The 23,925-nt window shown below is 38.0% G+C and overlaps 1 protein-coding gene across 4 annotated transcripts in view; it reads right to left on the bottom strand.

Moving 5' to 3' along the window:
* ARHGAP24 (Rho GTPase activating protein 24) overlaps positions 1-23,925 on the bottom strand; it is a 526,629-nt gene that overhangs the window by 38,752 nt on the left and 463,952 nt on the right. For all 4 annotated transcript variants that reach the window (XM_062198532.1, XM_062198533.1, XM_062198535.1 and 1 more), the window contains one exon: positions 18,040-18,247. In XM_062198532.1, the coding sequence (XP_062054516.1) occupies positions 18,040-18,247 (208 nt within the window). The remainder of the gene's footprint in view (positions 1-18,039; positions 18,248-23,925) is intronic.

Raw genomic sequence — 23,925 nt, 5'->3', positions numbered from 1 at the left:
TATTATCATCATCATTGTCATCATTATCATCATCATCATCATCATGGCAATAAATGGATGCCTACCATACTGGCAACAAAAATATATACTATATGTCAGGGACTACATTCGACCAGTTTTTCAAGTGGCACTTCAAGTGTGTGAACACAAGGATCATGTGGGGTTATTATTTTTATTTTCTATGAGAATATTAGGAGGTTTTGAGAGGTTAAGTAAATAGGCCCAGGTCATTAACATAGGAAATAAATGGAAGCCAGGAACATAGTCCCACCCTCACGTGTCATCAAAACCTGAACTCATAATTCCTACTTTGTGTCCCTGTCAGTAAGTAGAAAATATCAGCTGGAAGATATTCAAAAAACTGAGACATTTCTAGGTTAACTGGGTATTTTTATTCATAAGCCTATTGGATTTCAGTGAAAGTGAGTCCAAATTCTGCAAAGATGATTTGAATAGAAAGTGAAGCTCTTGTTCTAGAACTCAGGTATACCAGCTTTTCAGAACCATCACAAAAAGTTAAAAACCACAATGAAACCTGACACTTTTTTTTTTTTTAATTTGAAAGGCAGAGTTATAGAGAGAAGGAGAGACATACAGAGATACCCTCTATCCAATCGTTCACTTCCCAGGCCAAAGCCAGGAGTATGGAGTTTAATCCAAGTCTCCCATATGGGTGCAGGGGCCCAAGCACTTTGACCTCCTTCTGCTGCTCTCCCAGGTGCATTAGCATAGAGATGGATCGGAAGTGCAGCAGCCAGTAAACCACCAATGGAATGCCGGCATTATAGGCTGTAGCTTAACCCACTAATACACAACACTGACCTCAGAAACCTGATAGATTTCTAGTTGACAACTTGTCTCACAAGCAGTATTTAGTAAATTCCCATTCATGTAAGTATTTTCCACATACAAGATATTTTCCCTTAATTCCATTAAGTTTTCAAGTGTCTGTATCCAATGTGGTTTCACAAAATCCTTGTGAGTTTACACCTATTGCTCAAATTAGGTAAGAAACCAAGCATCAAAGAAATTCCATCTGCCTATGCTAGTAGAGAGTGAGCTGACTGCATTTTCTAAAGTGTAGGCTGATCCCAGTTATTTAAATTACCACAAAAATTGGACTCGACATCATACCCCACAGTAGAAATATTAGCCCTTCACTGATTGGCTTCAATTTTCTTATTACACTACAAAAAGTACCAGTTGGGGGATGAGAGCTGTGTTAAAGTGGTATCAGCACATGCTAATTTCCATTTTCATCAAATAAACAGATGGCCTTATGGTCAGAGTTTACAAAGCATCCAGGGGCATTAAATTCTGGGTTTTGGTTACCAAGCATTTGTGTTACACTGTATTTTTAGTTATGTAACTGGTGCTGATTTTCAACTAACAATAAGGATATACATTTCCTCTACAACAAAATTGAAAAAGGAAATAATGACTGCATTTACATAAAATATCTATAAACCTAGGACAGGTGTTATACAGATGTGGTTAAAATCATGATAGTAGTGTGGGGATGAAAGAAGTTTGGAAAATACTCACACAATGATTATCAAATCTGTGACACTACTATATGTCTAAAAATTACATTAAAAAAGTAACATTAAGAATGATCAGCAATAGACAAATCAACCAGACAGAAAATCAGCAAGGAAACTACAGAGTTAATCGACACAGTAGACCAAATGAACCTAATGGAATTCTACAGAACTTTTCATCGTACAGTTGCAGAATATACACTCTTCTCACCAGTGCATGGAACTTTCTCTAGCATAGACCACATGCTGGGCCTTAAAGCAAGTCTCAGCAAATTCTAAAAAAATCAAAATCATAACATGCATCTTCTTTGACCACAATGGAATGAAGTTAGAAATCAACAACTCAGGAATCTCCAGAATATACACAAACACATGGAGACTGAAAAATGTGTTCTTGAATGAATAGTGGGTCACACAAGAAATCAAGAGAAATAAAAAAATTTCTGGAAATGAATGAATATGACAATACAACATATCAAAACTTATAGGATACAGCAAATTGGTGTTAACAGGAAACTTATAGCAATTTGTGCCTATTAAAAGAAATCAGAGACCTTTCTCTCTGTCTCTCTCTCACTATCCACTCTGCCTGTCCAAAAAAAAAAAAAAGAAATTAGAGGCCAGCGCCGTGGCTCAATAGGCTAATCCTCCGCCTTGCGGCGCCGGCACACTGGGTTCTAGTCCCAGTCGGGGTGCCGGATTCTGTCCCAGTTGCCCCTCTTTCAGGCCAGCCCTCTGCTATGGCCCGGGAGTGCAGTGGAGGATGGCCCAAGCCCTTGGGCACTGCACCCCTTGGGAGACCAGGAGAAGCACCTGGCTCCTGGCTTCGGATTAGCGGGGTGAACCAACGGCAAAAAGGAAGACCTTTCTCTCTGTCTCTCTCTCTCTCTCACTGTCCACTCTGCCTGTCAAAAATAAAAAAAAAGAAAGAAATTAGAAAGGCACCAAATAAATGAGCTATCAATACATCTCAAGGATCTAGAAAAACAACAGCAAACCAAGTCCAAAATCAGGAGAAAATAAATAATTAAAATTAGAGAAGAAATAAACAAATTGAAGTTAAAAAAATACAAAACATCAGTGAAAAGAAGAGCTGGTTGTTCAAAAAAATAAAAAAAAAAAATTATACACCATTGGCTGAACTAGCCAAAAAAGAAAAAAAAGGAGAATACCCAAATGAATTAAATTAGAGATGAAAAAGGAAATATAACCACAGATACCATAGAAATAAAAATAATAATCAGGAATTATTAAAAAGAGCTGTAGACCAATAAATCAGGAAACCTAGAAGAAATGGATTGATCACTAGACACATACAACCTACCAAAATTGAGCCATGATGACACAGAAAACATAAACAGAACAATAACCAAGACAGAAAACAAATCAATAATAAAGTTTCTCCCACAAAGTAAAGCCCTGGACAGGATGGCTTCACTATGGAATTCTACCATTTAAAGAAGAATTAACTCCAATTCTTCTCAACTTATTCAAAACAATTCAAAGGGAGAGAATCCTTCCAAACTCCTTCTATGTAACCAGAATCACCTTAATTCCTAAACATGAAAAAGATACAATAGAGAAAGAGAATTATAGACCAATTTTTCTGATGAACATAGACTCAAAAAGCCTCAATAAAATACCAGCCAATCAAATCCAACAACACATCAAAAAGATCATTCATCTGGATGAAGTGGGATTTATCCCTGGTATGCAGGGATGGTTCAACATTTGCAAATCAATCAATGTGATATATCACATTAACAAACTGAAGAACAAAAACCACATGATTATCTCAATAGATGCAGAGAAAACATTTGATAAAATACAACATCCTTTCATGATGAAAATGTTAAGCAAACTGAGTATAGAAGGAACATTCCTCAGCACAACCAAGACAATTTATGACAAACCCACGGCCAGCATTCTATTGAATGGGGAGAAGTCGGAAGCATGCCCAGTGAGATCTGGAACCAGACAATGATGCCCACTCTCACCAGTGCTATTCAATGTAGTCCTGGAAGTTTAAGCTAGAGCCATTAGGCAAGAAAAAGAAATCAAAGGGATACGAATTGGAAAGGAGGAAGTCAAATAATCTCTATTTGTAGATGATATGATTATATATCTGGGGGAACCCAAATACTCTACTAAGAGACTATGGGAACTCATAAGAGAATTTGGTAATGTGGCAGGATATAAAATTAACACACAAAAACCAATAGCAAAAAAATTATATACCTTGGAATAAATTTAACCAAGGATATCAAAGATCTCTATGATGAAAATTATAAAACACTAAAGAAAGAAATAGAAGAAGGAACACAAAAATGGAAAAATCTTCTATGTTCATGGATTGGAAGAACCAACATCATCAAAATGTCCATACTACTGAAAGCAATTTACAGATTCAATATGATACCAATAAAAATACCAAGGACATTCTTCTCAGATACAGAAAAAATTATGCTGAAATTTATATGGAGACACAGAAGACCTGAAGAGCTAAAGCAATCTTAAACAACAAAATAAAGCTGGAGACATCACAATATCAGATTTCAAGACATACTACAGGGCATTTATAATCAAGACAGCCTGCTTCTGGCACAAAAACAGATTGATAGACCAGTGGAACAGAATAGAAATATCAAAAATGAATCCATGCATCTTCAACCCACTTATCTTTGACAAAGGAGCTAAAATCAATCCCTGAAGCAAGGACAATCTCTTCAACAAATGGTGCTGGGGAAACTGGATCGTCACATGCAGAAGTATGATGCAAGACTCCTACCTTACACTTTACACAAAAATCCACTCAAAATGGATCAAGGACCTAAATCTATGACCCAATACCATACAATTATTAGAAAACATTAGCAAAACCCTACATGACAGTGGTGCAGACAAAGACTTCTTGGAAAAGACCCCAGAAACACAAGCAATCAAAGCCAAAATTGACATAAAATTGAGAAGCTTCCTTCTGCAAAAGGAACACTCAGCAAAGTGAAGAGGTAACCAACAGAATGGGAGAGATTATTTGCAAACTAGGCAACTGATAAAGGATTAACATCCAGAATCCATAAAGAGCTCAATAAACTCAGCAAAAAAAAAAAAAAAAAAAAAAAATCCCGTTAAGAAATGGACAAAGGATTTGAACAGGCATTTTTCTTTTTTTATTATTTCTATTTGACAGGTAGAGTTAGGCAGTGAGAGAGAGAGAGACAGAGAGAAAGGTCTTCCTTCCATTGGTTCACCCTCACAAATGGTCACTACAGCCAATGCGCTGGGCCGATCCAAAGCTAGGAGCCAGGTGCTTCTTCCTGGTCTCCCATGCGAGTGCAGGTGCCCAAGCACTTGGGCCATCCTCCACTGCCTTCCCAGGCCACAGCAAAGAGCTGTACTGGAAGAGGAGCGACCAGGACGAGAATCCGGTGCCCATATGGGATGCTGGCACCACAGCAGAGGATTAACCAAGTGAGCCACGGTGCCGGCCCCTGAACAGACATTTTTCGTAAGAGGAAATACGAATGACTAACAGACACATGAAAAAAAAAAACTCAACAACACTAGCCATCAGGGAAATGCAAATCAAAACCACAAAGAGGTTTTACTTCACCCAAGTTCGAATGGCCCTCATACAGAAATCAACAAACAACAAATGCTCCGAGGATGTGGGGGAAAAGATACCCTAGTCCAATGTTGATGGGAATGAAAACTGGTACAGTCATTGTGGAAGACAGTTTGAGATATATCAGAAACCTGAATATATACCTAACATATGATCCAGCCATCCCACTCCTGGGAATTTACCCAAGAAAATGAAATCAGTAAATGAAAGAGTTATCTGTACCCCCATGTTTGTTGCAGCTTTATTTGCAATAGCTAAGATATGGAATCAATCTAGTTGCCTGTCAGCTGAATACTGGATAAAGAAATTATGGGATATGTACACCAGGGAATAAATAGTACATAGCAGTAAAAATGGAAAGGAACCCTATCGTTTGAAACAAAATGGATGCAACTAGAAAACCTATACTTAGTGAAATAAGCCAGTCCCCAGAAGACAAATACCATATGATCTCCCTGATATGTGGTAACTAATAGAGTACCTAAAAAGGTAATCTATAGAAGTGTAATTGACACTTCGAGATTCGATGACTTTGGACAGCCTTTGACTTTACTGTTGAGGAACAGTTTTTTTCCCATACTATTTGTTGAACTCTTTAGTGTAGGGTTAATCTTATATGTATACAGTTAATGGAAGATAGATCTTAGTAAAAAACAAGAATAGAAATAGGAGAGAGAGGAAGAAGGGTGGCAGTGCAGATGGGAAGAATTACTATGTTCCCAAATTTGTGTTTATGAAATGCATGAAGTTTGAATACCTTAAATAAAAGGTTAAAAGATTTCTGGGGAAAAAAGGAATGACCATAACTTAACAGTTGTTCAGGACTTGGGAGGACTGCTGCTTCTCTGAACATCTGAAAACCATTCAGGTTGCGAAAAATAGGTAGCCAGTTTACCATTTAAACTTTCAAGGATTGCTTGGGGTAAACAACCAAGAGTTTGTTTTTTTGCTTTTCTAACCCTTGAGAGAGATAAATTCTTCTCTTTTACCTATCCACGTACCCTCAAGCTACTGTTTTCTTTTCCCACTTTCCTTCACCAAAGCCTGTACTTTAGATCTTTTATTCATACTGTGGCACAAAGGCTCTGTAGCTGTATAGCTGGCTATTGAATTATGGAGTGCTGAGTCTGTCTATGGGTCAAAGTATAAAGGTGCAGGGATGTAACCTTCAGGTTGTGTAGAAATATCAGGCTTTTTTTTTTTAAGAGCAATTTATGGTTTTCCACATCAACTGTTTACCCCAGAAAATGATTTATCTTTCCTAGTCACATGAGACTGGCAGAACATAGTCAGAATGAATATAAGAGGACTTCAAAAAGTTCATGGGAAATGGAATTTAAAATGTAAGTTTATATGGGCTCACATAAATTTGAAATCTAAGATAAGGAATCTTCTAAAAGTTCATGAAAATTGTACATTATGAAAAAACTATGCCCAGATTTCAAACTGTTTTTGTATCAAAATAAACTTACCTTTTAATTCAATTTTTCATTGAACATTTCCCATTTCCCTCTTAGGTTGCTTCTAGTAATATTGTGACATTGATTTTCCCATTTATTCTATGAGAAAACTGAGGCATATCAGCTCCTATTAGAAAACTTCCTTTCACTCCACACTCCAGTCTAGCTACTCTTTCTGAAGTTAAGGACTTATAACCATGCACATAGGAATTATCTGGGGATTGGTTTAACATGCAAATTGCTAGGCATTCCTCAACCTTTTAGATCAGTATTAGAGTGAGTAGAGTCTGGGCACGAGAATCTGAAGATATTCCTCTAAGTCTTTATTATGCAAACTAGTATTTTAGAATATCCACTATGTTTACAATGCTCTGGACTTTCAAGTTCACTCTCTATAATTCGCCTCAGTAATGACCAGAGCTACATGGCTTTACAGGGGATTAAATTAAAATATGTCTGGCTTGTCTGGTTTCAATTTTTCTGGTGTTTTTTACACTTTATCTCGGTAGACTTGTAGTTTGTTTAGTCACCAAAACAAACAAAAAATAGATGAAAGGGGAGAAGAGAAGGAAGGACAAGGGGAGCCTGAGCTGAGGACGTGGGTGGGCAGCTGGGGGCCTCTAACAGCAGCTGTTTTACAGGATTCTTGGACAGAATGTGTAAAATCCTTGGCTTCCTAAGGCTTCTGTCCATGCTCTCTAAATGCAGTTATTCTGTTGCTGAGCAGTTAACTTCATGACTGTTAGACTCATGCTGTCTTTCTGGACCCCACGTTCCCAGCTCTCCCCAAGTGAATCTTCTTTAACAGCTAACAGCATCTGGAGAGTTTTGAAATTAAATAGCACTCAGTTTCTAATCTGATTTTACCCGTTCTAGGCTTAATTTTTGTCCCTTGGAAAGTGGGAAAGTTTAATATAAAAAGTTCTATTTTAATTTGTTTTCATTCCTAGAAACAAAGAATCTGGCTATTTCCCCTTGTTTAAAGTTGACAGGAACTGATAAAAATACAAATTCTCTCAGGTCAGTGAGAATGCCTTTTCTCACAAAACTCACTTTGGTTAAGGAGTCCATGAGAAAATATTTTAACTTTAAGAACAGTAAGTCATGCATATATAAACATCAACTTTGAAATTCAGAAATGGAACAATAGCAATTTTGGTAGCTAAAGAAGTACAGAAAGTGCATGGTTTAATAAAATGGGGTACATGTGTTTTCCAAATGCTTTTTTGCCAAATCACTTTTTTTTTCCTTCAGCACAAAATACTTTTCACTCATGTGAAATGTTATCTTGCAAACCCCAGATAGATCTATGACTTGAGAAGCAGAGGCAGATTTACTAATACAAATGTTCTTCAGTAGAGGACTGATATCCGGAAAACATCGAGAGAAATCACAGAGGCAATAGAGAGATATGTGAGATTACTACACAGTCTTCAGGATTGTGTTTGTGCACTCTACTGAGTGTGGCATTGGAAAAGTGTTCGTGATATGATGTTAAAGAGAAAAGGCATGATATGAAAAGTGTATGGTTCCAATACTTGATAAATACACACAACTGTATTTTGCTATATCTATATGTCTACGTCTCTTCACATCTCCTTATTTATATGCCATCTATAATGAGATCTTCCTGGACTGCTGAATCATAAAATATTTATCTTTCCTCCTTTTGTAACTATATACTTTAAATTGTATACAAAATATTATTCTATAAAATATAACTTTCATAAAATTTAAACTAAAATTTAATAAAGATATATGCTGTTAAAATTTTAAGTGTTATAATATCATTATAGAAGGTTCACTTTACAAACCAAATCTCAGGGCTTTATATGAGAGCAATGATGTCCCTGAACAGAGATTATCTTTTCAGAACACATGTGGGAACGTCTTTCCAAATTTTAATATAATGTAATGAATAAAGATGAAAGGTAAATCCTATTGACTCTTTAGTGAGAAGCATTTCTTGTTAGAAAAGACAGAGAATAATTTATGCATTCTCATTCTTCAATATGCCTCATAATGAAAAATATCTGTATTTTGCTTTTCATGCTAGTATCCATTCAATATTTTGCAGAGTCTGTATTTTTTGTTAATTTTTTGTATTTATTGTATTTATTTGAAAGACAGAGTTACAGAGAGAGGTAGAGCCAGAGAGGGAGGGGGAGAGAGAGAGAGAGAGAGGTCTTCCATCCACTGGTTCACTCCCCAAATGGCTGCAACAGCTGGAGCTGAGTCAATCCGAAGCCAGGAGCCAGGAGCCTCTTCTAGGTCTCCCACACAGTGGCAGGGTCCAAGCACTTGGGCCATCTTCTACTGCTTTCCCAGGCAATAGTAGAGAGTTGTATCAGAAGTGGAACAGCTGGGACTCGAACCAGTGACCATATGGGATGCTAGGGCTGCAGGCCAGAGCTTTAACTCACTACATCACAGCGCCAGCCCCAAGTTATATTCTTTTTTAAAAATCATTTTTTTTTCTGGTGAACTTTGATGAAACTAACTTGAAATAGTGTGTATTGCAAATAAATTTGCACATCCTCAGAGGCCCAGGAAACAGACGAGGTGCCAAACCCTCAGCAAACACCTGACAATCTGTCCTGAGCGGCTTGGCCTACTAAGGCCCTGAGAAGGAGAAGAGAGGCCTCACCCACTCAAACTAGGCTCTAAGAAGCAGCCAGGAAGCCTGCCACTAGCAGGTGGGCCTCAGATACCCCATTAAGATATTCAGGGCAGGGCTGGCACTGTGGTGTGGTGGGTAAAGCCACCGCCTGCAGTGCCAGCATTCCATATGGGCATCAGTTCAAGCTCTGGCTGCATTTCCCATCCAGTTCTCTGTCATGGCTTGGGAAAGCAGTAGAAGATGGCCCACGTACTTGGGCCCCTGCACCCATGTGGGAGAATGGGAAGAAGCATCTGCTTCTGGCTTTAGATCGGCATGGTTCTGGCCATTGCAGCCTTCTTGGGAGTGAACCAACAGATGGAAGACCTGTCTCTATCCTCTCTCTCTGACTCTGCCTTTCTGTAACTCTGACATTCAAATAAATAAAATAAATCTTAAAAGAAAAAAGGTCCTCAGGGCAACACATAGACATTGACAAGTATACCATTTGGACTCACTGGTGCATCCAGAAATCCATGTATCCCTCAGACACTGAGAGGTGTCCTGTCCCGATACCAGATCCACTGTGTCACACCTACCGAAGCCCATGCAGTGGCCTGGCCTCCATGTACTTTGCTGGAGCAGGAGCTGTGCCTCACCTCCATGAGTCCTCTAGAATGGCCCTACAGTATATGACCCATAGAAACTGATGGGTGATGCTCACCCACATCTGCGCATATCATGACTAGAGCTGTTAGGCACAGTACCCCACCTAAAAAAGCTGCATCCCTGCTAGTGGTTCAATCAACAACCCCTGCAGTCTACAACACTGAGAAATCCACAGATATAAACAATGTTCATTAAACTGAAGAACCTACACTGACACTACCCGCTTGGAATCAAAAGCAACACGTCTACCCAACTGACATCCTAGGACATACCACCAGCAGAAAGTCTTACTCCAAAAGCCACCCAATCAAATTGTTAGATCTCCTGGATGCCTAAACAAATAAGCATGAATTTCACAAGTTTTTTTCACCAAAACAAACTTATTTTTCAATTCCATTTTGAAAAACATTTTAACAAGATAGGAATTAAAAAAAAAGTTTATTAGTTTGAATCTCCAAGGGTTGATAACCCTCAAACAACAGACTCCAAAGGGAAGGAAATCAATGAATTATCTGAAAAATAATTCAAAATAATGATTTTAAGGAAACCTAATGAGACACAAGAGAATATAGACAATTCAATAAAATCAGGAAGGCAACTCATGATATGAATGTGCTATTCAGCAGAGAGATAGAAATCATAAAAAAGAACTAAACTTGGCTCTGCCAACTCAATAACCAAAGTTAAAAATACAAGGAAGAGCCTAAATAGAAAAGTGGTTTCAAGCAGATGAAAAAATTTCTGAGTTTGAAGATAGGTCCTTTGAAGTAACTCAGTCAGAAACAGAAGAAAAGATAAAGAATGAAGAAAGCCTACAATTCTTCTGGGATATCATTAGGCAATTAAACATTAGCATGAATACTCCAGAAGGTGAAAAGAAGGTAAAAGACAGAAAATCTATTCAATAATATGCAGTAAATCTTCCAAAAGCTCACGAGAAATGTCTATTATGTGAAAAACATGCATGGATTTAGAAATTTTTTCACCATAATTTCTTTTATTCCATTTCCAATGAACTCTTTGAAATACCCTTGTAATTTCTGAAAACTTTTCAAATCTTGGAAATTACAAGTACATTTGGATCTAGGAAGCTCAAATGACCCCTAATATGTCTGACCAATAATGATCTTCAAGGTATTATAGTGAAACTATCAAAAGAGAATTCTTAAATAAAAAGAAGACAAAAACCTCTAGTCATATATAAGGAAATACCCATTAGAGTAACAGCTGATGTCTCAATGAAGACCTTATAAAGAGAGAGAAAGAAAGAGAGAGAGAGAGATAATTTTCTATGATTTTCAAAGCCATGAAAGAGATGAAAAATTGCCAACCAGGAATATTACACCAGGCACAACTATCCTTGAAAAATAGTCCTTGAAAGACAAGCAAAAACCTGAGGAAATTCATCACCACCAGACTGGCTTTACAAGTCATGCTTAAGGGAGTTCTACACTAGAAAGGGTACTATCTCTGCTGTGAAAACACATGAAAGTACAAAACTCACTAGTAGAGCAGATGCACAAAATAGAAAGAGAATCAAACCTTACCAATACCAGAAAATCACAAACCACAAAGATGAATAACACATTATAAAATGGTCAGAGAAACATACACAAGATAACAGAAGTATGTCATTACTTATCAATAACAACCTTGACCATAAGCAGATGAAAATTCCCTGATTAAAAGATACCAACTGGCTGAATGGGTAAACAAAGACCCAACTATATTCTGCCAACAAAAAAATTCACTTCACCATTACAAAACACATATAGACTAAATGAGTCAAAATGCAAAAAGATACACCATGTAAACAGAAACCAAAAATAAGCAAGAGTAGCTATATTTGTATCATATCAAATGGAATTTATGTCAAAAACTAAAAAATAGACAAAAGGGTCACTATTCAACGATAAAGAGATCAATTCAACAATAGGAACAAATGATTGCAATTATGTGTGCTCCTAGTGCTGAAGCAATCAATTATATAAAGCAAACATTATTGTCTCTGAGAGATAGATTCTAATGCAACCATAGTGAGGAACTTCAACATCTTACTTTCATCAATGGACAGATCATCCAGACAAAAGACACCAAAGAGACATCAGAGTTAAACGATACTATAGACCAAAAGAACCAAACTGACTATTTCACATAATAGATGCAGAATATACACTCTTTCTTTCAAAAAAAATATTTATTTATTTATTTATTTGAAAGCCACAATCACAGAGAGGCAGAGGCAGAGAGAGAGAGAGAGAGAGAGAGAGAGAGAGAGAGAGGTCTTCCATCTGCTGGTTCACTCCCCAAAGCTCCGCAATGGCCGGAGCTGAGGTGATCCATACCAAGGAGCAAAGAGCTCCTTCTGGTGCTTCCACCAGGGCTCCCACGTAGGTGCTGGGGCCCAAGGACCCTGGCCATTTTCCACTGCTTTTCCAGGCCATATCAGAGAGTTGGATTGGAAATGGAGCATATGGGATTTGAACTGGCACCCATATGGGATGCCGGCACGGTAGGCGGCAACCTCACCCACTATGCCACAGCACTGGCCCCAGAATATACATACTTATCATCATCACATGGAACATTATCCAACAGATAATATATGAAGCCATTAAACAAGACTAAAAAAAATCAATAAAGTAGAACACCAGTCTATCTTTTCCAACCACAAAGGAATAAAATTAGAAATCAATGAAAAGAGGAACTTTGGCAACTGTACTAACACATGGAAATTAAACATTTTTTGAATGACAAATGGAAAAAGAAAGAAGTCAAAAGGGAAATTAAAAACTTTCTTGAAACAAAAATGAGAACATAATATACTACAACCTATGGAACACAGGAAAAGAAATACTAAGAGGAAAGCTTATCATAATAAGTACCTACATCAAAAATGTTTAAAAAAATTTCACAACATAATGATGTAACTGAGGAAACTGGAAAAGCAAGACAAAAACCACATCCATAATTAGTAGAAGGAAATAAACAACAAAGACCAGAGTAAAAGAAAGGAAAATGGAAAATCAAAGATCAGGGTTTCAGAGAAACAAAAAGGGTTTTGTTTTGTTTAGAAACTAGTTTTATCTGATATCCTACATCATACTCAGTGGGGGAAAAACTAAAATTGTTTTATCTAAGAAAAGCTTTAGATAAAGATTAGATACAATTCCAGACAGAGAGAAACTCAAATAATAAAACCAGATAAAAAAGGAAATATGCAACTTATACCACATTAAAAGGACCACTAGGGATTAATATTAAAAACTATATGCAACAAATTGGAAAATTCAAAAGAAATTAATCAATTTATGCACACATATAATCTACCAAAACTGAACCACAACCATGAGGAAATAGAAAACCCAGACAGTCTGATAATATGTAATGGGATTGAATCAGTAATACAAAAGTTTCCTAAGGAAGAAAAACCCAGGGTGGATGGCTTCGTTACTGAATTTTCCCAAACATTTGAAGAACTAATGCCAATTCTTAAACTATTACTAATTATTGAAAGGGTGGAAACCCTTCCAAACTTTCAACCAGCGTTACCCTAATACTAACAGCAGACAAGCACACAGTGGAAAAGTAAACTACAGCCCAATACCCTGGATGAGCATAGAGGAAAAAATTCTCAACAAAATGTCAGCAAATCCAATCTAATAGCACATAAAAGAGATTATACACGGAGCAGGCATTGCGGTACAGCAGGTTAACCACTGCCTGGGATGTCTGCAACTCTGATTTAGTGACAGTTTGAGTTCCAACTGCCCCGATTCTGATGCAGTTCTTGGCTAATGCACCTGGGATACAGCAGATGATGGCCCAAGAACTTCAGTTCCTGTCACTTATATGAAAAACTGGGTGGTTTCTGGTTCCTGACTTCAACTTTGCCTAGTCTAGGCTATTGTGCCCATTTGGGGAGCGAAATAGCAGATGGAAGATCTGTCTCTGTCTCTGTCTCTGTATGTCTCTCTTTCTCCCTCCCCCGCCCCCTGTCAGTCCATCTCAAATAAATAAATAAATCTTAAAAACGATTTTACACTATGATCAATTGAGATCTATCCCAAGCACACAGGGTGGCTCAACATATACACATTAATATCCCAAATACATCACATCAAGAAATATATACAAATCAATTCAGAATGGATCAAACTTTAACATAAGAGTCCAAACTCTGAAACCAGCAGAAGAAAAATATCAGATGAATACTTTAAGACACTAACCTGGGCAAAGATTTTTTTATATTATCCCAAAGGCACAGGAAACAAAAGCAAAAATTGACTTACAGGATTACATTAAACTAAAATGCGTCTGCATAACAAGTGAAACAATCAACAGAGTGAAGAGCAAGTCAATTTAATGGAAGAGAATATTTGGAAACTACTCAAATAACAAGGGATTAATACCTAGAATATATAATGATCTCAGAAACTCAACAGCAGGAAAATCAAATGATCTTACTTTAAAAATAGGCAAGTCTCTCAAACAGATGTTACTCAAAGGAGGATACACAAAGAAATGACAGATTTCTGAAGTGATATATACCTTACCCCAGAAATATGTACTGTTTCTATGTGTAGAATAGAAGTATAAACATAAGGATAAGACATTGACAAGCTTAGCAAACTTGCCTTAATCTCTGGAGACTCTGAATTAAAGCTGCTTTTAAATTTCCCCTAACAACACAAAAGTACATGTAGTTCTGCTGTGAGAGTGTGATAAAAAACTCAAATTGGTGCTTAAACACTGGGCTTTACAGACTTTGAAACCTAAACACTTGAAGAAATAGTAGGAGTTCACTTTAGAGAATACCAGACATGAGTACTATGAAGAATCTGTCCTGATAACTGGCAAGACATTTTTCCTATGTTCTTTACCACATGTCTTTGGAGGATTTACGAGTGATAGAGGAGACCACTGTATTGTATCTCCTCCATGGCATGGACAGGTTTGCTACTATTGCCAGAGGCACCACTGCTATACCATCTGATCTTCCAACACCCTTTTGATCAATGTTTATAGCATAACAATTAAGAGCAACAGAAGTCAGATAGGCCTGGTTCAGACTATAAATGTGTCATTTATTATTTGGATGATGCTCCTTGTCTTTTAAAGCTTCAATTTCTGTATCTGTAACACAAGGACGTAGTAATTAATACACCATCCTGTGGGGTTATTGAGAAAGGGCTTAGAAAGGAAGAGGCCCTGAGGGTTCCCAGACTGCAAACAGAAAGAGAAGGCAAGTTGTTCAATCACCTATTGGCTACTGTCAACCAGCATAGGCACTAGACTTGAGAATAAAGTTCTCTGCACTTGATTGTGGCAATCAATATCAAGTGGAACACATGGCATTTGTGCCAAGTATTGTAGAATCTGAAAAGTTTGCTACTTTTTAAAACCAAAACCAGTTTGGAGTTGTTTGTTATGCAGCAGTATATTCCATAAAATGGGATTTATTTGTGCTTCTGCAACAACAACAACAAAAATCTATTGTAGATGGTATTGGCACTGGGAACAGGCAGAGTCTGGAACAGTGGGGAAAAGTGCTCTTTGAGACTACAGAATGCTTGCAAAACATGCTGGAAAAACGAACAGCATTGTCAAATTCTGCAACTTGGAACATAGTCCATATTCCTGAGGAACTTTCAGCCCTGGTTAAGGGGGTTCTCAGGCCACATGTTGAATGCACTAGTTGGCTTCTTTTATTTGTATATGGTCGGGTAGTGCGAGAGGAGGCACTACAAAAGGAACTGTTCCATTTTGAAGAAAAGTCTGGAGAAAATCTAGTGGCCTGTGACTGCAGCCCCATCTGGTAAAAGATTCTCAAAGAAAAGACCACAGGGAAAAGATCAAAGTCAGTAAAACACGAGTTACAGAGCCCTGATGGGTGTGACCATGACTCTTTGTTAACGTTTCCAGAAGACTTAGCACTTCACGATTTCTCTTGGCAAAACAATTCTTTTGTTACATTTTCTTCCATCTGCTTATGCATGCATTGATGTGCTTTACACAAAAATACATACATTTTAATAATTAGGATAAAAGTGCACAGTATTTCATCACCAGTCAAAAGTTTTGAAGAGGGGCCGGTGCTCTGGCGAAGTGGGTTAAGCCGCTGCGTGCAGTGCCAGCAGCCTATATAGATGCCCTTTCGAGCCCCGGCTGCTCCACTTCTGATCCAGTTGCCTGCTAATGAGCCTGGGAAAGCAGTGGAGGATGCATGAGAGATCAGAAGAAGGTCCTGGTTCCTGGATTCGCCTGGCCCAGCCCTGGCCATTGCAGCCATTTGGGGAGTGAATCAGGGGATGGAAGATCTCTTTCTGCCTTTCAAATAAATATATTAATATTTTTTAAAAAAGCTATGAAGAACTTGATTTGAAAGTGTCTGCTTACTGGGTACATCATCTCTTACAGGTATTCTAAAATATATAGAATAACCCTCCATTCCCCCTCAAAGATGCTGAACATTCTTAACCCCAAAATTTTAAGTCCCAACTGCCCCAAAACCTGAAGCTTTTGGAGCTCCACCAGTCTCAGGGATCAACGTAAATAAACTTTGTTTCATGCAAAAAATTGTTTAAAATATTGTATTAAATTACCCACAGGCTTTGTGTGTAAGGCATCTATGACACATACATGAATTTCATGTTTAGACTTGGAGCCCATCTCCAAGATGTCTCACTATGTCCATGCAAGTATAGCAATGTGTTTCTTAAGAACAGTGAAACATTCCAAGAACTTCATTGTTGGACGAATGTGTACTTATACAAATTAAGACAGCCAGACATCATCACTTGCTGATATAATCTGAAGGGACCACTGTCACATATGCGGTCTGTCATTGACAAAATTATTAGGTGGCACATGACTTTGCTCCAAACTCTGAAAAAATTCAATCTTTATCATGATTATTCTTATCTACAAAATTCAATAAGAAAATCTCCCTAAGTAAATCATCTAAGAATAGAAAATATTTACCTTAATGTATATCAACTATAATATTTACAAATATGAAATAGTCACAAATAAATGTACAATAATATTGAAGTGGGTATTAATATATCTGTAGAGTAAAATATTAGATATTAAAGATAATGCTTTTAGAAGTTGTTAGTGATAAAATGTTAAAATATATCCAAATAAAATGAATTTTTTAATTATCAATATAGAAAAATTTTTGCTGTACATTATTTAATACTAGGATTGAAGATTTTTTCTACTAAATTTTTAAAAAGTGAAGAGAAGGAGATAATTAAAAATATTGACTGATTAATTCATAGCCAATGGACTTTATATTTTCTCTGAGCTTTCCATTATTTTTTGAATTTCACTTGCTATACTTCTTTTTTTTTAAAGATTTACTTAATTATTCATTTGAAAAGCTGAGAGGGAGAGAGAATTCTTTCATCCACTGGTCAATTCCCCAAATGCCCATAACAGCAGAGGCTGGGCCAAGTCAAAGCCAGGAGCTAGGAACTCCATCTGGTCTCTCACATAGATGGTAGGAATCAGAGTAGTTGGACCATCACTTGCTGCCTCTAGAGGGGTATTAGTAGGGGGCCAGACCCAAAGTGTTTGGGCTGGGACTTGAATTGGCACTCCCATATGTGCTGCCCATGTTGCAAGTGACAGTTTAACTTGCTGCACCATAACGCAGGCCACATATGCTATATTTATTGTCCTTGTAAATGTATTCAGGATTAGAAAGGAGCAATATATTTAAAATTATAATGGTTTTATTATTATTAAGAAGTTATTTTATTTACATTGCAAGCATACAAATCTCTACTTAGCAGTACTTTAAATGTCCCTTTATTAAAAGAATTTTCAAAAAAATCAAACAAAATAAAAGGATTCTTATTTTACAAGACCACTTTTTCTGATGCAAAAGTTTAATATAGCATTAACTTAGGACCAATCAAAAAGAACAAATAATAATATTTTAAGATGGAGGAAAAAAAGTATGGAAGAGAAAGACATCTAAGTATCACAGTTTTGACTTTGTAACTTAATAAAGATTGATCAAATAATTCACCTTCTAAACAGCATTTCAATCAAGGTTGAGTCGTCTCAGCTCATTGCTTCCTTTCAGTTCAGCCTCAATTCCTCAAGGAAAGATGGTAAAATCTAGACATCTACCTGTCAAATGACGGCTTCTCTCCACAGTCAAAGGCATCCTGGAGCTCCTTAACAAGATTAGCCTGGCCTGGCAGCCGGAAGAGACCCTCTTCTTTCAGCCCCCTCTGTCGGATGAAGTCCACGCACTGCTCCACCAGCATTGGGGCCAGGTGGTTCCCATATCTCTTCTCATAGCGGACAGTGTCTTCTAGTTTCTGTCCAAAGATACCTGGAAAAATAAAGGATTAATGTACACTTGAGAAATTTCTCTCTTCTCCCTTTGCTATTTTCTTTTGAAACTCAATGTAAAGGAAAAACAAAGACTGGAATGCTAGCAAACATTGGATATTTCACATTATCATACAACTAAATTCATATTATTCAATTCAACAAATGGAAAGGGTAACCTTATGCTTGTGTTAAGCTCAATCAAAATAGAAATACTGTGATATATACTTTGAAATAAGAAGCACTGTAAAAAATGTGATTTCAGTTTGGAGCTTTTATTTTTTTTCTTCTGGGAAAGCAATTGCATTCAAAAGCTTAAACATGGTAATATTCTGCAGTTAACAGACAAACTACATTTTTTAGTCTTATCTTTATGTCCAATTTACATTTAGTTTAAATTAGGTTCATTTCTCTTTTCTTCTTTTGTTTTTAATTGAGTTGTGATGCCATGACTGAAATTAAGGTGAAAAAGACTAGGAACGAAATCTTGAATTTGCTTCCACATAAAATGCTTCAGATAGTGTTTGCTCTTTCAAACCTTACGTTATCCACCTGTTTGAGAGAGAGGGACTAAAACTATGAAGCAGTACATACTGAATGTGCAGAGGTGGGGTCCTGGTGGCTCTGGTAGGGATGGTATTAGATCACTTATATTGTCTAGCATCACTGACACACAGAGAAAAGCAGGTCAACTCTAAGTCTGTGTTAGCAATGAGTTAAAAATACCTACAAGCCACGCATGCTTGGTGTATTCACTAGGCCTGAACAACCCCCACACTTCTACCTGTGGTATCCCACTGACTAAGAGACAATACTTTTAAAATATACTGAGATCAGGTGGTAGCTTAACAGACAAGATCAACCTATGATAAAAGGTGGGAAAAGAGCCAGAATAAATGTGACTCCAGTGTTTCCAGATGGAATGAATAACTAAATGGCTCTAATGGTCTAATGAGTTTCGCAAAAGGAGAAGGAAAATGAGAGCTGTGTGTTGAAATGATGTACAACTCCAGCATGTTTGGGAGATTACTTTCCAGCCACTAGGTTAAGGATTTGATAATAATAACAGATGCTTTGCCTCCCCATTGGTAAAATAATTTGTTCCCAGATTCAGTAGTGCAAAGCCATCACATTCCAAGCAATAATGACTTTCTACTAAAGAGAATATTCTTAGCCCATGTAGAAGCACTAACACCAAACAAAACTATTCTACATCTGGTATCAGATCCAACACTAAAGGGATTCATAGATTCCTTTAGGAAATAAGGTTGAATGACCTAATATCAATATTGAAATACATATAAAGGAGAATTAGAAAATGGCATTTTCCAAGGGCAACAGACATTAGAGTAGGCAACAAGTCTATTTAGCTTAGTTTGTAGACTTTAGAACAAGCTGTTCCTTGATAATAATATGTCAAATATTATTCACTATTTCACTATTTCAACAGACATGCACACTCTTGACATCTCCACTGTAGAAGCTGGAAAGTCAAATAATTTTCACACTTTCCTTGCAGTGGGGTTGTCATAGAGCAAAGCCTTGACCAAGACATCTTCCTGAGATTTCAGGAAGGCTTGCTTTTCCTCTTGAGAGGAAAGACAGGCGGCAGCGTCATGGCATACTGGGTAAAGCAGCTGCCGGCAGCACCTGCATCCCATATGGATGCTGGTAGAGTCCCAGCTGCTCCACTTCCAATTCAGCTCCCCGTTAATGCATATGGGAAAGTAGTGGAAGATAGTCCAAGTGCTTGGGCCCTTGCAGGCACATGGGAGACCTGGGTGAAGATTCTTGCTCCAGGGAGTGAACAAGTGGATGGAAGATTCTCACTCTCTCTCTCTCTCTCTCTCTTTCTCTCTTCCTCCCTCCCTCCCCTCTGCTTTACAAATAAATAAAAATGAAATAAAGAACATAAAGGAAAGACAGCTGGAACTTCCAGTCACTTCTTTTTCCTGCCTTGAACTTGGGTATGATACTGGACCTTGTAACATTTTCTGACCATTAGAAAACAAAACTAAGGGAAACTCTTAAAGATTAACAGGGATGTTGGAAATGAAATCATTGACTCACTGACCTAAAACCAGTAGCATTTTACTCCAGCTAGGTATTTTTAAAGATATTTTTATTTAAAATTTAGTTGAAAGAGAAAGACAGCAAGAGTGAGAGAGAGAGAAACAGATGTCTCCTATCCTCTGGTTCACTCCCCAAATGCCCACAACTACTGGGGCTGGGCCAGACCAAACTCAGGAGTACAGAACCCAGAATGAGTCTCCCACATGGGTAGCAGGGACCGAGGTACTGAAACTGTTACCTGCTGCCTCCCAGGATGCACATTAGTAGTGGGCAGGAATTGAAAGCGGAGCTGGGGCTCAAACCCAGACACTATGATATGAGTTATGGCTGTCCTAACTGACATCTAAACTGCTATGCCAAACATCTGCACCCAGATAGCTTTAAAAAATTGGATGTCATAGTTACAGAGAGAGAGGAAGGGTGAGAGAGAGAGGAGAGAGAGAGCCAGCAAGCAAGCATATGGGATGCTGGCATTGCAGGCGGCGACATTACCTGCTATACCTCCATGCCAGCTCCCAGATAGGTTTTTTTTAATGCAAGAAAAAATAAGCCCCTGTGTCTTCAATCCACTGTTAGATGGGCTTTCTGTTACTTGCAGCAAAACAAAATTCTAATCCATTCAGCGGTGATAATAATTCTGAACTATTCCAGTGTTTTAATAACAAGGCCCACAAATTGGTTATGAATGGAGAATACTGATTTTCTGTGTATTTCTTTGAAAACAAATGGGGTGCTTATTTGCTTGCAATGATTGCACTGGATTCTGCTAAACTAAGGAAAAAGACTTTCAAGACATGGATCATTCAGAGGAATACCTTGGTATTGGGAAATAAATCCTAGGTAGCTAGGATATTTTTACTATGGATAGATAAATATAGTACATTATGGCTCTTTTCAAATCCAGCAGAAGATCAACTAAAGATGTTCCAATTCAGCTTCTATGTGTGCTATGAATAACAGCCAAACTTCTAAGGGTTAGTCTTATACTATAATGAATAACAAACATTCCTTTCTTTATACTCCCAGGATTTCTTTCTGTGGCCAACAACTGAGGGAGGTGATAAAGGAACAGGAAGTTTTGCTTTAGGTGTGTGCTTTGGTTTCCTCTTTAGGTCCTTGTGCACGCAGGGATACCTCATAATAAAATAAGAATTTACTCAGGAAGTATAGAAAGAAACAAATCCTTTATGCAGGTGTTATGTACTATGTCCCTGATGTGTATTCTCTGACCATTGGAAGAATCATAGAAACTGGTGACTATTCTATTTATATAGGAGGAAACTGGAGCCCAGGGGGATGCAGTGGCTTTTCCAAGGTTAGTTACACAGCGTCATGCGGCAGAATGGCAGTCCATATTCAGGTTTACTCATCTCTAAAACCCTCTCTGTTTGCTGAATATCAGTTCTTCTTTTTTATTTAGTCATGAATATCATTAGTTCTCATTTTCCAGTCATGCAAAATAGTTGGAAATTCCCAAATGGGGTAAAATAGTGCACCTGTCTTGTGCTTTAAACAGTGACAATAGCATAGATAGATAGATTCCAGGCATGTTACAAACATTTTACCTGCATTTCTCACCTTTTTAAAAAATATTTATTTATTTATTTATTTGAAAGACAGAATTGCAGAGAGGCAGAGACAGAGAGAAGAGAGCCAGGGAGAGAGATAGAGAGGTCTTCCATCTACTGTTTCACTCCCCAAGTGGCTGATCCAAAGCCGGGATTGCCTTCCGGGTCTCCCACATGGGTGCAGGGGCCCAAGGACTTGGGCCATCCTTTATGGCTTTCCCAGGCCATAGCAAAGAGCTGGATCAGAAGTGGAGCAGACTGCACTTGAACTGGCGCCCATATGGGATGCCAGGCACTGCAGGTGGAGGCTTTACCTGCTATGCCACAGCGCTGGCCCCTGCATTTCTTCCCTTAAAAACTCACAGGACAGGGCAGGTGTTTAGCCTAGCAGTTAATTAAGATGCCCATGTTCCAATATAGAGTAATTGGGCTTGATACCCAGCTCTGCCTCCTAACTCCAGGTTGCTGTTAATGAGACTCCAGGAGGCAGCAGTATAGCTCAAGCAATTGGGCTCCTGCCATGCTTATGGAGAACTGGATTCTGTTCATGGCTCCCAGCTTCAGCTCCCATCCAGCCCAGGCCATTACAGGCATCTGAGGACTGACCAGTGAACAAGAGCACTCTGTCTCTCTGCCTCTCAAACAAACAATTTTTTTAAAATTTAAAAAAGAAAAAAATTTAAAACTCACGGGACACTGTGAGGTGTGGGCCCCACCACTGCTTCCATTTTATGGATGCAGAACTTAATGCACAAAAAAGTCAGGTAAGTTGCCAAATGTCACACAGTTTGCAAATGGCGCAACCAAGATTTCTTCTGAGTGGTGGGATTTCAGAGCCCCTCTGTATCCACTGCCCTTGCTTGCTGTGTGCACAAAATCGCTGCCTCTTAACTAGATTTCTGACCCCAATTCCTCTCAGCACACTAGGGCAGGGGTCACGTTTGCTGAGAAAATATACATTAGGGAGAAGGTCAGAACACACAGCAAAGGGAAAAACTCTGGACACTTCAGTGAGTGTGCTGCTTAAGGAAGCGATTTCCTTTATAAAAAGCTGATACCTGCTTAGCAATACAATACTCAAGAAAGTAAGTGTTAATGGTGAAGTCAACAACAGGAGTCACTGTGCACTTACTCCTCATGTAGGATCTCTGTCCTTAATGTGTTGTACTATGTGAATTAATGCTATAACTAGTACTCAAACAGTACTTTACACTTTGTGTTTCTGTGTGGGTGCAAACTGTTGAAATCTTTACTTAATATATGCTAAATTGATCTTCGGTATATAAAGATAATTGAAAATGAATGTTGATGTGAATGGAGGGAGAGGGTTGCGGGTAGGAGGGAAGTTATGGAGGGGAAAAAGCCACTATAATCCAAAAGCTGTACTTTGGAAATTTATATTTATTAAATAAAAGTTAAGAAAAGAAATAAAGTAAAAACATATGGACTATTTGTACATATGCTTAAAAAACCCCACTGAGGAATGACAGCTTTTTGCTGTAGAACTGGTTTTGCATAGTTAGTAAAGGTACTTCAAAAGGTTGGAGGAAAATGGAATTAAAAGATAAGTGCATTTGGTGCCAAAGACCTTGAAATCCATGGTTTTTCCACAATACACTTTTTCCGTGAACTTGCTGAAGATCCCTTTCTATACATGAATTTCAAAACTGTTGGCACCAAAGTAACTTAGCTGTGTTCTGTGACCCACAAGAGGCTGGATGGAAGTGCCCTGTATTCTGCAGCACTAGAAACAGGCAGTGCCAAACACCCCCAGCTCCCAGGGTGGGTGGGGTGGGGCGGGGAGGGTGTGGCTTAACCTCCTGCATAGGAATGTTCTTTGTGGGGAAAATCACTGATAGGGAGAAAGTTAACTTGAAAAAATAATGAACTACCTTATTTTAAACTTTCTTTGAGAGAGTAGTGAAACATCATATTTTAAAATTAACAAAATTGTACAAAGCTCAGGTGCTTGCTCCCAGGTCAGGGGACGGACACATTGGTCAGTGGATTATTATCAATGAACATATTCCCTATGCTG

Source organism: Lepus europaeus, chromosome 8 (genome assembly GCF_033115175.1).
Source record: "Lepus europaeus isolate LE1 chromosome 8, mLepTim1.pri, whole genome shotgun sequence".
NCBI lineage: Eukaryota > Metazoa > Chordata > Mammalia > Lagomorpha > Leporidae > Lepus > Lepus europaeus.
This window is presented reverse-complemented; position numbering and strand designations above follow the sequence as displayed.